The sequence below is a fragment of the Symphalangus syndactylus genome, chromosome 8 (assembly GCF_028878055.3).
Source record: "Symphalangus syndactylus isolate Jambi chromosome 8, NHGRI_mSymSyn1-v2.1_pri, whole genome shotgun sequence".
Lineage (NCBI taxonomy): Eukaryota > Metazoa > Chordata > Mammalia > Primates > Hylobatidae > Symphalangus > Symphalangus syndactylus.
Genome location: NC_072430.2, coordinates 37071353 through 37085485, shown reverse-complemented (window position 1 = coordinate 37085485; position 14133 = coordinate 37071353). Strand labels below are relative to the sequence as shown.

The 14133-nt window shown below is 37.1% G+C and overlaps 1 protein-coding gene and 1 long non-coding RNA gene across 23 annotated transcripts in view; one reads left to right on the top strand and one right to left on the bottom strand.

Annotated features, from left to right (window-relative positions):
* LOC129487602 (uncharacterized) overlaps positions 1 to 14133 on the bottom strand; it is a 242626-nt gene that overhangs the window by 128345 nt on the left and 100148 nt on the right. The window lies entirely within an intron of this gene.
* Positions 1 to 14133, top strand: part of NRXN3 (neurexin 3) — a 1686195-nt gene that overhangs the window by 1620545 nt on the left and 51517 nt on the right. For 12 of the 21 annotated variants that reach the window (XM_055288598.2, XM_055288597.2, XM_055288602.2 and 9 more), the window contains one exon: positions 5349 to 5427. In XM_055288598.2, coding sequence (XP_055144573.1) covers positions 5349 to 5427 — 79 coding nt within the window. Of the gene's footprint in view, positions 1 to 5348; positions 5437 to 14133 lie in introns of all 21 variants that reach the window. The other 9 variants (XM_055288594.2, XM_055288599.2, XM_055288595.2 and 6 more) reach the window with 1 other exon arrangement.

The following is a 14133-nucleotide window of genomic DNA, read 5'->3' as shown; positions in this document are numbered from 1 at the left end:
CTCAAGTAGTGGTCACACTGTCATTCTAGTCCATCCCTTCCCTCCAGTCATCCTGTACTACTAGTGGGTGTATAAATAAACCGTGTTTTAGACCTCTAAGCCTTTGCAAATACTATTTCACCTGAAATGCCCTTCTCCTTCTCCAGTCCACCCATCCTCACTTCCTTCCCCTGTCTCACCACTGCCTGTCCCTGAGGGCTCATTTCCCACATGCTCTCTGCTTTCGTGCTATTTCCTCCCTTTGCACATTAATGCTTCCTCTTGTCAGAGCATTCGGTTTACTACGTCAAGTTTGCCTGTTTACTTGCCTGTCTCATCAGACTGTGAATTCCCAGAGCACAGGAACTGTGTCTTATCTGTAGCCTTATCCCTTATAACTGTTAAAGTGCTTGACACATATGTGTTTGAAAAAGATTCATTAAAGTAATGAATGAATGAAAAAAGCACCCTGATGACATATACCACCGACAGTAAATCTAGCAGCCCAGCCACTGTGAAAATTATTTGGTTTGTGGGTGGTCATAGATTTTTAAAAAAATTCTTCCTTGAATAACTTGTAGAGAATATTGGTATTTGACATAGGGGAACCGTCATATGTCAACACTTTAAGCATAGCCATTGAAAGTTATGAGAGCCTTAGACAATCATTGTGAGAGGAAAAAATGTGAAGATGACATTGAAGGCACCTTGATAAACATTCCCAACGTAACTATGGATAGAAGAGTTTCCTAAAGCAATACTATTTCCTGAAGGAGCATGGATGGTGGGCAGTTAAAAATAGCAATTCACTACAAGTGTTTATACCCTTGGTTACTGTGAATACTAAATTATTATGAATTAACAGCTCAGCACAAAGCCTAAATGTAGCCAGTGTTTATTAAGTGGTAAATGTTATTAGTAGGCATGATTCTAGATAGTCCAGATATCTGTTTCTTTGCAGACATACTAACTGCTCTTTCTTCTAAGTAATTAAAAGTAATTATGGACAATGATTGTAATTATGGGAAAACACACACACATGCAGCCTAAGGCTACTGCATTTTATTAAAAGGCAGAGGTCCACAGATTTGTTCTACTCATAACAATTCTATTCTGAGTCTGAGTATATCTGCAACATGAAACCTCTTGTACAAGCCATGGAAAGCAATCAAAGAAGTGTGCCTTTTCTTTCAAGGTTCAGCATCAGATCCTGCATTTGCTTACATCTGAAAAAGGACACAGACTGAAAAAACCAAAGCAACGACAACAAAAAAAGAACTGCTAAAAGAAAGCCCTGGGTTTTCTGAAAGTATCTTTGAATCCAATTGCCATTAATTTAGGATATGATCTTAAGCCGCTCATATCACCCAAAAGCCTTGGTGTGTAATGGTTGGATTTTCTAGATGTTAGGGACAAAAGTAGTTTAAAAAAAGTCTAAGTGTAGCATTCCTAATTCTAAGCCTTTTTGCAAATTAATGCCAGGTTCTCTAGGAAAACACTGGTTACCAAAACAGGCAAAGAGGGACTGAGATGTTTGTAACTGCTTTGGGAGTTTCAGTTGGCTGTACCTCTAAGTGGTAATGATGAGGTCTGAAAGACAGAAAGGAAGGAACTGAATTCATATAAGACCCACACAGATTGTCTAGATTCACAGCCACTGAAAACAGATCACCTTTGAATGATTGTTTAAGCTCTTTATGAGTACATTTTTCTTTATTACTCCTCATGGCAGGTACAACTAGAAATAGTATGTGTACCATAAAATGGAAGTAATGAATTGTCAGCAACAAAGAACACTTCTAATGTGGGGTAAATTGTAACAAATAGAGCACATAGGCAGATATCAAATTTATTTAAATTAGGAGTGGCTATCAGGCTTGGAATTACTTTGATTGAGAGGCTGATGTCGATTAATTGATTTAGTTACTTAGTGAAGTAACTAAGTGACGTGATGTGTGTGCACTCACACACACACACACATCCCAGGTCACTTTCTGAATCTAAGTGGAGGAGTCGGGATTCACGGTTGTGCTATGTCTAGGGCCAGGCCCATTCTTAGACACATTGCTGGATCATTTCCCCTTCAAACTCCTTTGAGTCTGGGCACCATTGCTAGGAGCTACTGGTAAAATGTGGTTCTGTTGCCTGGGAAGAACATTGTATTCGTATGTACTCATATAGAAGATCAACAGAAAACAAATCTTTGGGCAAAGTGGAGCACAGAGCGGGTTAAAGGTGGAAAAAGGGGGTCAGAAAGTGAAAGATGATGTGTGGGGTCTGCAGTGGGGATTAGGGGCCCATTCTTGGGATGGAATTGGAGGTGGAGAAGAGGTGGGAGAGTGGGGCTAGGGATGGTGTCACCTAAACCACAGGGGAGAGAAACTTAGTATGAGAGAAAGCCAAGGAAGCTGAGAGGAAGACATTAAGTATCTTTTCAACCTCAGAGTCTACTCCTTTTTCTGAAGAAAAAAAAAATTACATTTCTTCTTTTGGCCCATGCAAATGAAGATGTCTCCTCTGAGTTAAAGATTCAACTAATATTATGTTAATATATGTTTTGGTTTCTACTGAAGTTATGCATTGCTTTTTATACCTTTGTTCAATGGCCTTTAAACTTTATTGCCAGGCTTTCAGTTCTTGAAAGGAGCTCATTAGATTTTCATTAACTCACCAGCTTTCACTCAATACTATGGACCAAAGTCCTACCGGGCCATTCTGCAAGGCCCTTACAGTCAAATCATTAACAATTTCCAGCTGAACACACTTTAGCAGTGTATTCTCAACCTCTTTATTGCCACCACCCTAAGGAGTTTTTTCAGATAAGTTTTCCCCCTAATTGCCCTTTTCCTACAACATTTCAATTCCAAAGATATACTATATATTCATTTATGTAACTGTGGCCTTTTGGAGGGTCACAAACCATTGTAATATTTAAGATTGTCCCCGAGCCCAAACCAACCTTTCCTGCCTTTGCTGTGAGACATTGCCCCTATAAAGAATGCATGCTTAAAAACTACTAAACAATGATTGTGGTCCTTCCAAAGTAGTGTTTTCCTCTTATAATTGCCTTATTTATTTGAACAGTTAACTCTTTTCCCACTTACCAGCTCCTTTCCCTAAGTAACTAGAAGTGGAGCTATTATAGGGTCCCCTGTCAGCAGGAAACACCAAGGGAATATGCTTACCATGTCTCTAACACAAATAACAGTCCCCCAGGATGTAACTACCAGTTTCAGTTGCTGGAACTGAAATGAACAATTCAGTAGCGTTTTTTTTGTTTTCGTTTTTGTTTTTTTTTAAGTATGTTTAAAAATTCTTTTTTCGGTGTGGAGAGGGAGAGCATCAGGATAAACAGCTAATGCACATGGGGGCTTAATACCTAGGTGATGGGCTGATAGGTGCAGCAAACCACCATCGCACCCATTTACCTATGTAACAAACCTGCACGTTCTGCACATGTATCTTGAAACTTTAATAAAATTTAAAAAATAAAAATTCTTTTTTCCTGCTAGTCTTGAGGAGCAAGGGTTGAACTATACCCCTTTCAGATGTAGAATAAAGATCAATATTGTTGTGTAGGGCACTTCTCTGCCATTTTAATTAAATCAATGAATTATCTAATGTGGTTTTTCCAGTTCTTTGAGGTCCAGTAATTCTATACCTAGGATGTCTATTTAAAAAAAGGATGTTTTCTGGAAATCCTGAGTAGAAAGGCTGTCATATGTATTCATTTATTAGGGCTGTCAAAACAAAATATCCTAGACCAGGTGGCTTAGACAATAGAAATTTATTTCCTCGAAATTCTGGAGGCTGAAAGCCTGAAATCAAGGTGTCAGCAGAATTAGTGTCTTCTGAGAACTCTCTCCTTAGCTTGTAGATGACTATCTTCTAGTGTCTTTATATGGCCTTCCTCCCACTGTGTATGTCTGTGTCCTACTCTCCTCTTTTTAGAGGGACACAAGTCATATTGGATTAGGGCTCATCCTAATGCTTCATTTTAACTTCATTACCTCTTTAAGGCTTTGTATCCAAATACAGTCACATTCTGAGGGGCTGGAGAGTAGGACTTCAACATATGAATTTTGAGGGGGCATAATTCTGTCCATAATGTAAGACCAGGTATAAAGAAGCCTATTGCAAGCCACAAACAACTGCAATTCTAATTAGGCATATAATAGTCATCCCTGTCCCAAAAGATGGTTGTGAGAATCGTGTCTAATTAATAACTATAACTAAAAAGTGTGTGTGTATATATATGTATGTATGTATATGTATGTCTAGGACAGCATCTGGCTTGTAGTAATTGCTCAATAGAAGGAGAATGGTTTATTAACTCTTCCTCTTGAATTTGGATCCAGACTTTAGTACATTTGGGAATTGGAAGATTGACAAGTCAGTAAATATTAGTAACATGAAGAAGGGGAAATAAGTGAGCATTATTGAACTATAATATATTGAGTATTCTTATGCACATAGTAGGCCAAAAGTTTGTTTTTTGCATAAGATCTGTAGATTCATTCATTCAATATTTACTGTGCATGCAATATGTAGCAAATACAGAAAGCAGTCATCTCACCTACTGTATGGAGGGCTCTTCTCACAGCTGATACTCAGTCTCCTATATTTCTTGTAATAGATTCCCTGGGATTGGGGAGTTTCTGCAAGACTCAGAATTTAAAAGGTGCCTCAAGTTGAACTGCTATTATTGCAGTCAGAACTGTTTTTGCTCTCTTCAGGAACAGCCTTACCTGTGTTCAGGGACGGTTGTGTGGTATCATGCTACTGGTCCACATTACCAATTCAGCTATTGCAGCAATTACATAAAGGAATTCTTGCTAATGATAAAAGCCATTATGCTGTTCCTAAGAGAATGCATTCCACAGCGTTCATTAATTATGCCAGCCTATAGATGCACAACTACCACTGCATACACTTGAGACCAAACACCATAAGGATTGAAACTCTCTCAAAGCCACAATGTATGTCTGTTTTGCTTTGCACTCTTACGTTGCCCATCCTTTACAACAGCCCTTCTCCTGTCCTTCTGATTCTTAAAACTCAAAATCAGAATGAAGTAAGGCTGCACAATGTCATTTATGGGGATGGGTTAGGCTTAAGTCTCCTAGAGCCACCTTGGGTCACTCAGCTCTATGGAAGACCCCCCTGAGACGGTCTAGACCCAGAGTCATTCTCAGCCACAAGTAGTTAAGAATTCTTCATCCTACAGTATGCCCTCCTTAGAAAAATAATCATAATGATGGGAGATGGGATACAGTGATAAATCTTTGATGTCTTTGTTCATTAGTTTCCTTATCTCTCTCTCTTCTCTCTCTTCCCCTACCCCATTATTTTCTCTTTGACATAAACAGCCAACATCAGATGATCTTGTTTCATCTGCTGAATGTTCAAGTGATGATGAAGACTTTGTTGAATGTGAGCCGAGTACAGGTAGGTCAGGTCAGTCTTGTTTTGCTTGCTTTTTTCTTTTGCAAAAAACAATACATACATATATGTGATTATACATGTGTTTTATATATAGATTATAGTATGTTAATGTGTGTATTTTATATCTATATATGTATAAGTATACATATATAAATATTATATCAATGAAAGCATCAAATCCCATGGAAGGAGCAATAAGATCCTACAAAAATTTTAAGTCAGTCTCTTGATAGCTAACAAAGAAATCACAGTATATGACTTAACATTGGGCAAGCAGATGCCCAGACTTACCACTGGAGCAGCAAATGTGTAGCAGCCAGTGGCAGCTATGAAAGTCACAGAGGGTGGGAACATGAGGAAATGTATGCTGGAATGACATCAAGAAAGGATGAACCCATGGAGGAGCTTAAAGGTTGGTAAGTGGAGCCATAAAGATTGGTAAATGACTTAAAACTCACGAATTGTTCTGAGCTAAGAGAACCAAAAAATATATGTGTATATATATATATATATTTTCCATGGGATTTCAACAGCAGTTAACATGGTATTATCTTTATACTAATTTTGTTAACTGTGTGTCTAGAAAACTTGTGCAACAATATAGTAAACACAAAATTAGTACTGTACCATGCCGTGTCAACAGCTGTGATGCTTCAAAATGTATCTACTGTGCTGAAGTTGAGAAGACTTTAGCAATCAGAAGCTTCAATGTGTTCCCCATTTGGACCCAGATACATTTTGATGCTTTATGGTCTTTCTTTATAGTGAGCTATATATGAGGTAATGTCCAGCAGGCAATTGCAGTCCCTGATTATTTCCTATCAACTTTTCCCAGTTGTCTGTTTTGAGACTTACTATAAGTCAAACATTTATATGTATATAATAGAGAACAGATATCATCGAATTTCTGTGTATGTTTAATAGAATTAATAGCTGGAGTTGGGCCAGGATCTTATTTCTACGAAGACTAAAATAAATAGAATTTTCTAGTTATTTTTTGCATTGCTTTCAGATATTTTTCCTTTTAAGAAAAGGAAAGGCATTAAAAATTCTCTTTTGCTAATTCTAGAAAATTTAAGCTTAATGCAAAAATAATCTAATAAAAATAAAAACCTTCCATTTCTGACCCCTAAATGATTTACAAGATTTCAAATCTGTTGAAGGCTGACTGCTTTGGTTTCTTGCAAGTAGCACTGGATCCAGGAAGTTCTGTGGGTTCATACCCTTAGTATGACACAGGGAGACATCATTAATATGACAGGGCTTCCATTCTGGAGTGTAATCTGTTCCATTGGGAGCTCAGCTGTGTGGAGGGAAAGTAAATGTGATCTGGTTGGGTTTTTTTTTTTTTTCATATTTTTAGTTAATAATAATCTGTATGTGCTATGTGAGGTTTTAACCCTAAAAGGGCAGATACATCCGAACTATACCAGGACTTGGGTGCCACGTTTTCATTAATTTATTCATTCATTCATTCAAATAAATATTTTTGAGCACTCAGGCAGGATATAATATATCTCTAGATTTGAGTCCTTCCTATTCTGTTTTTTTTTTTTTTAAGACATTAGCTATCAGCGAATAGAATAGTTTTGCTATCTAACTCCTCACATAATTCAATTCAACAGACATTTTTGAGAGTCAACTGTATATGTTAAGCATGTGCTAGATATTAAGGGTTCATATATTAATAGGTCACAATCCTCAATATGTACATTAAATTAGCTTGTTTTGTGGCAAACACTTTAAGAAATCTAGGCTTTAATTATATATATATGTATATAAATTTTTTTTTTTTTTTTTTTTTTTGAGATAAGGTCTCACTCTGCCGCCTAGGCTGGATTGCAGTGGCGTGTTTATAGCTCGCTGCAGCCTCCAACTCTCGGGCTCAAGTGGTCCTCCTGCCTGAGCTTCCCAAGTAGCTAGAACTTCATGCACCACTATGCCAGCTAATGTGTTTTATTTTGTGTACAAATGGGGTTCTCACCATGTTGCTCAGGCTGGTCTTGAGCTCCAGGCCTCAAGAAATCCTCTCGCTTTGACCTCCCAAATGGTTTTCTTCCTTTCTTAGCAGTGATATCTCTATATGCAGCAATGTTTATCAAATCTGTAGATTTTAAGGCTTATCAAAATTGAGGCTTGGTCCTTCTGAAGTATTATCACCATCTTTCCTCAACTACTCACCCTGCCTCAGAAAGTCATCTCCACAGCAACCTTTAGAATAAGGCAGTGGGCTTTTCCAGATCTCAGCTTCAGATTATCTAGCTCTATAGCTCCCCAGCTTATGGGTATATATTGCTATTTGTTATGAGACTTGAACAATGTAAACCTGAATGGCCCCAAACTAAATCCATTTGTTTTCTAGAGGCCACACAGGTATTTTCTCCAATTCAGAAGCAGAAGACAGAAATTCAACACCAACATTTCTTGAATAACATGAGGTGGGTGGGGAGATACAGTTTTTTTTTTTTTTTTTTTGAGACGGAGTCTCACTCTGTCGCCCAGGCTGGAGTGCAGTGGCGCGATCTCGGCTCACTGCAAGCTCCACCTCCCAGGTTCACGCCATTCTCCTGCCTCAGCCTCCTGAGTAGCTGGGACTACAGGCGCCCGCCACCACGCCCGGCTAATTTTTTTTGTATTTTTATTAGAGATGGGGTTTCACCGTGGTCTCGATCTCCTGACCTCGTGATCCGCCCGCCTCGGCCTCCCAAAGTGCTGGGATTACAGGCATGAGCCACCGCACCCGGCCGGGAGATACAGTTTTTAAAACAATCTGTTGTGTTCTGTAAGGGAGCATGAAAGGAGATAAAGTGAGTGACAGAACCCCTACCTTCAAAGAGTGAACATGTAGCTCTAGGAGGCTGATACTGATTTCCTCCACCTGTGATTATTCAACTCCTCACATTTGAGGAATGAGCATTGCATTTTCCTAATTTTATTTACTCCATAATGTATTCCTGGTGAGTGATTTGTATACACAGGGAAATATGTCACAGGTATATTTTTAATACAAGAAGTAGGTAGATACTCCTAGTAATGCAGAGAGAGAAGAGGTTTGCCCAGAGGACCTGATTTCCACTAATGGGGATTACCTGCTTAGAGCTATCAAGCCCTGTTTTTCATTACATAAGAAATAGCTCCTCAGAAGTTCAAGACCAGCCTGGCCAAGAGGGTGAAACCCCATCTCTACTAATAATACAAAAAATCAGCCAGGCGTGGTGGCAGGCGCCTGTAGTCCCAGCTACTCGGGAGGCTGAGATAGAGAATTGCTTGAACCCAGGAGGCGGAGGTTGCAGGGAGCCAAGATCGCACCACTGCACTCTAGCCTGGGCAACAGGACGAGACTCCATCTCAAAAAAAAAAAAAAAAAAATCTCCTCGGGCTTCACATTTTCCAAAAACAATACAGATTAAAATCAGAAATCAGTTTCTTGGGCAAGATTTGCACTGCCTAAAGAGAAGGGACCTACTACCCGTGCAGCAAACAGATCATGGTGACATTTACATATCTTTGACATAAATTGCCAATCTTGCGATTCTGCATTACCACTAAGATTAAAATTCTGGTTTCGAACACCCTAATTCACTGCCTCCATTTCTAAAACATTTTTCCAGGCCTTTTGCTTGATGCAAATACACTAAATTTGGCTAACTTCCTTGGCCTTGTTCTATCATACTTACTACTTTATCTTCTTTCACTTTGCTAGCAAGTTTATTATTTTTCTAGCTGTCTCCGTTTATGAGGCATTTAACTTCTACAGGTTATTTCCTTATTAATTTACATCCATTTGAAGCTCTCACTTTTCATAAATTTGGGTAGTTTAGTGTATGCTATAATTCAATTTTTATTTTCATGTGAGCATCAAATTTTAAATGAAATAATTTATTTTTTCTTCAAATCACATTGGATTTTTAAACTGCTGGTTTTGAGTTAGGTATAAGCAATCACCTTTCACTCTCAGAACTTACTTTTGTGCTTAGGGGTCACCACGGTTTGGTATAGCTTAATCTTATTATATTTAGGAACAACGTAAATATTTTGGAGCTTGGTCAATAGGAGTCTACAAACCTTGCAAATCCAATGGAAGTCAAATTTTCACAGTATATTTTTGCTGGTAAATATGTAGAAAAATTAAAAAAAAATCCCAAATCATGAGAGCAAGGCATAAAGTAAAAGCTCAGTTAGGATTTGTCGACTGAATTAGTTTGAAACAGAACTTTATATCTCTAACTTCATATCCCCTTTAACAGCTAAAATTAAATCTGTTGACTTAAAATTTATGATTTCATATAATAGGGCTGCCTTGACAAAACCTATATTTTTAACAAATTTATTTTAAAATTTTTATTTGAGACTGGGTAACAAGACTGGCTAATTTTTGTATTTTTGGTAGAGACGGGGTTTCGCCATGTTGGCCAGGCTGGTCTCAAACTCCTGGGCTCAAGTGATCCACCCACTTCAGTCTCCCAAAGTGCTGGGATTACAGGCATAAGCCACTGTGCCTGGCCAAAACCTACATTTTTTTTTTAACAAAATTACTCTCTGCTTTTTCCTATCTCTACCTTTTTCTGGGAACTAGATTTTTTTATAAGTCACAGATACAATCACATTTTCTGAATATTTGCTTCAAGGACCCAGAATTGAACCTTTAAACAATAAAGTTATGATAAAACCATCTGCATCAAATGAAGATATTCAGAAGTGTATCTGAATAGCTATCTAAAGGCGAGGGTCTGGATTTTAACTCTTGATTTATAAATGTTAATTGTGTTCTTCACAAAACAAATCAGTATCTAATACTTTAGATTCGTTCTTTGCATATAAACTGTTTCATTTCCAACTGCATTTCTATCAATCTTAAATTGTGCAGTAAATTCATATTTCATTGTCCTTTTTATCTCTTTGAATCCAATAAGAAAAACAGACTAGCTGGAGAGCATTCAAATAACCCTTAGGAAAAGGATACCCTCATGAGATTATGGAAGCCAAATAGCAATTAAGATCATTAGTAAATTCACATTTGTAATCTAAAATGTGGGAATGAATTCTGAAATTCAGAGAAAATAATACAATTCACTTCCCATTTCTTCTCTTTCCCTTACCCCTGCTGCTATCCCTAGAATTCCCATCTTTGGAAACAGAGTAATAGTGAAAACAAATGTATTCTTAGATGAGCTTTTGTATAATTAAACATGATCAACTTCCTGGATTTTACATATTTATCGTTTCAAGATTCTAAAAGTCTTGGAGGCAGGAGGCCACAGAGCAGAGCGAAAAAAAAAAAGTAATACGCTATACCTGATCAGTGGGCGTGGCAATACTTAACCACATTGGTTCATCCAGTCATTATCCAGGGGTATATTTTTCAGTTTGTCAAGTAGCTAGTTTTTCTGCCTTCACTTTTCTTAAATGTCCTTTGATCAAATCTCAAGGGACCAGCACTTCCACCAGAGGGCAGACAGTAAAAGGAAGTGAAGATGAAATACATCCATCCATCAATAAGACTGTGCTAAACAGCTTTCATAATGGTTGGATTGAAAGAGATGTTTAAACTAATGGCAGTCATACGAGATGACAAAATAATTGCTATTCCCATAGTGGTTCTCAGGTATATTTTTACTCCTCAAATCTACAGTATTCACATTTGCATTTCGGTGTTACTGCTACTTAGTTCCTCTTTGTTAGCCCTACTATAATATACAACCCAAACTGAGTGAAACTTAAATTTGGCATAACACCAAGATCACATCTAGTATTTTCCAGGTGGAACTGGATTCTTAATCTTTATCAGTCTGAGATGCCTCGGGAAAGTATCAGCTGAAAATCTGGCACTGAGTTACGAAAAGCTCACCAAATCGTTTTAGTTTTTATTTGCTGGAACATGGTAGAAAATGCAGCTGAAATGTTAATAGATAATAATAATTTTCCAGTGAAGGATCAAGAGAAATTTACACCAGAATTTATAGATAACAAGTAAATGTGCTGATTGTTGGCCTTAAATATGATGTTTGAAATCTTATTTACAGAGATACATTTTGTCATTTGTGTCCTTGTCAAGTTTGAAGTTAGCAACCTGTATGTTTTTATTACAAATAAGTCAATTTTATTTAACTATTTATTCACTTTAGATTTTTCTATATGAAAACTCATTAGCAAATAGAGTCATGTTAAAATTTCATTAGTCAATGGCTATTCAGAATATAGTACAAAAATAAATGTCCAAGTAAAATCTCTTAGGAATGTTGGAGTATGACAGATCTATAAATTCAATGATCTGTAAATGCTATAAATTCTGATAAAAGGCTCAGATCCACTTAAACACTTTGACCAAAGAGATAATGGAAATAATCTAAGACAAGCATTTTAGCTTTGGAAAGAGAACTGTATATCGATAGAAAATTACTTAATTTAATTCATTATTACTGGCTGTGGACATCAGTCATTTTAAAATTTGAGTTATAATACATGTCTAATGCTCACAAAAGCAAATAGTTGTTCACATACTTAGGTCTAGACTAAATCATATCCATTTTTCAACTGTCTTTATTGATCTATAAGTTAATAGAGTACGCTCATGGGAGTATGATGTTCCAGATTAATGATACAGTTTTTGTCTTTATTAACCCACTAAGTTATTTCACTTTTCTTCTTTTTTTTGTTGAGATGGAGTGTCGCTCTGTCGCCCTGACTGGAGTGCGATGGCTTGATCTCGGCTCACTGCAAGCTCCGCCTCCCCGGTTCACGCCATTGTCCTGCCTCAGCCTCCTGAGTAGCTGGGACTACAGACGCCCGCCACCATGCTTGGCTAATTTTTTTCTATTTTTAGTAGAGACGGGGTTTCACCGTGTTAGCCAGGATAGTCTCAATCTCCTGACCTCGTGATCCACCCACCTCAGCTTCCCAAAGTGCTGGGATTACAGGCGTGACCCACCACGCCTGGCCAGTTATGTCACTTTTTTATAACAGCCCCATCCCAACCCAAGTTATTTTTTAGACCATTGAAGTAACTATTTGCTTTTAAAATCCTTAATGGTGAAATGCTTTGAAAATTAGGGTAAGAATAAAAATATAAGAATAGGAAAGATCTATTAATTAGCTATTGCATTTTAGGCTGAGGAATAGTGTGCATAATATATGTGGCCCATAGATTGACTATTATGGATTCCGTAACAAATATATTTAATAATAAAAAAATGAAAAAAATTCTATCCAACTCCATTACCCAAGATTTTTTGGTAGGTTGGAGAGCGAGGCAGGGGAATCCATAAAATCAATGTATGAGTGTATATACTTCTATCTGAAAGTTTGATAAATCTCTTCAATATGTAACACTTTTGAGTAACTATTACATGTAGGCACTAAAATAGGTGCTGGGAAAACAAAAGTATTTTGCTTCAGAAATATTGCTTCCAGAAGTTCAGTTTATTAGGAAAGGCAGATATAATAAGAGGAATAAAAGGAAGGGAAGACACAATGAGGTCAATGAATGGAAATGCCCACGATATTATCAGCACCCTAAGGACGTCGAAGCAGTCCAGTTCAGTGAACAGCATACCTTATCAGGGATATGCAAGAAAAAAAAAATCACACAAGATGACGCCAAGCACTGACAGATTCAACTAACCCCAAGGAGCATTCTTCTGTATTTTAGTTTGGTGACACAGAATTCTCATTTATTATGATTGAAGAATTAGTACAGTTCAGTAAAGTAAAAAAGCAACACTCTTTTAAAATCAGTACAGCTCAGTGAAGAAAAAAAGCCACACTCTTTTGGGGACTTCATATATACAGTATGGTCAATGGCCACAACATTTTTAGGTAATAGGGTAAAGGATGGACATGTTGAAGGGAGAATTTCAATCTGAACTCATGAGAACTTCCTGATTCCAAATGCCAGTGCAAGTGGTACATAAGGAGTGAGCTTAATGACACCATTAAGCAAGTCCCCCAAAAATCAATAAAGAGGGATTGGGTTTTAAAAGAGAAGTTTTTATGGGATTTATTTTATTCTTTTTATTCTACATTTTTCTTCCACAAGCCCCAAGTATATGTACTGTGTGTATATATATATGATATGCACATATGCAAACAATATAGTGCCTGTCACTCCATATATATGTAGACACAGTATAAGTGATATTAGACTAATGTAATCAGAGATTAACAGCCCCTACCATCAGTCATGTGTTTACACAGAAATTCATGCCATCATTCTTAACCAGCATCAGCAAACATAGACATGCATGATACTGTTTTAACTTGGCAAACAAAGCATGGTGATTTTTCTTTAAGATTTCTTTATCATAATTATAATGGTGACTCCATAATTCAGTTATCCTTGGGAAGGGTGGAAAGAAAAAATTATACAGATATATCTATCCGTATATGCACATTCCTGTGTATATATATAGATATATACCTTGTATATATTTGAAGAACATTTTGTTGTTTCACCTCATCTTGTGCCGCATGAATTTTTGGTGGTTCAATTTATTTTGTTTTCATATTTACTATTTTGATCATTATGGCTATTTTTAACTCATTGCTATACTTTTATGAGTAATTATAATCATTATTTTCAAATACTGAGAGATATATAGATATACAAATCAAACAAGGCAAAAAAATCTTTTCTTGCCATCCTAATCTTGAATTCGTCCCCTTTCAGCATATCCCTCCAGTATTTATCTCAAAACAAAACAAACCCCAGCG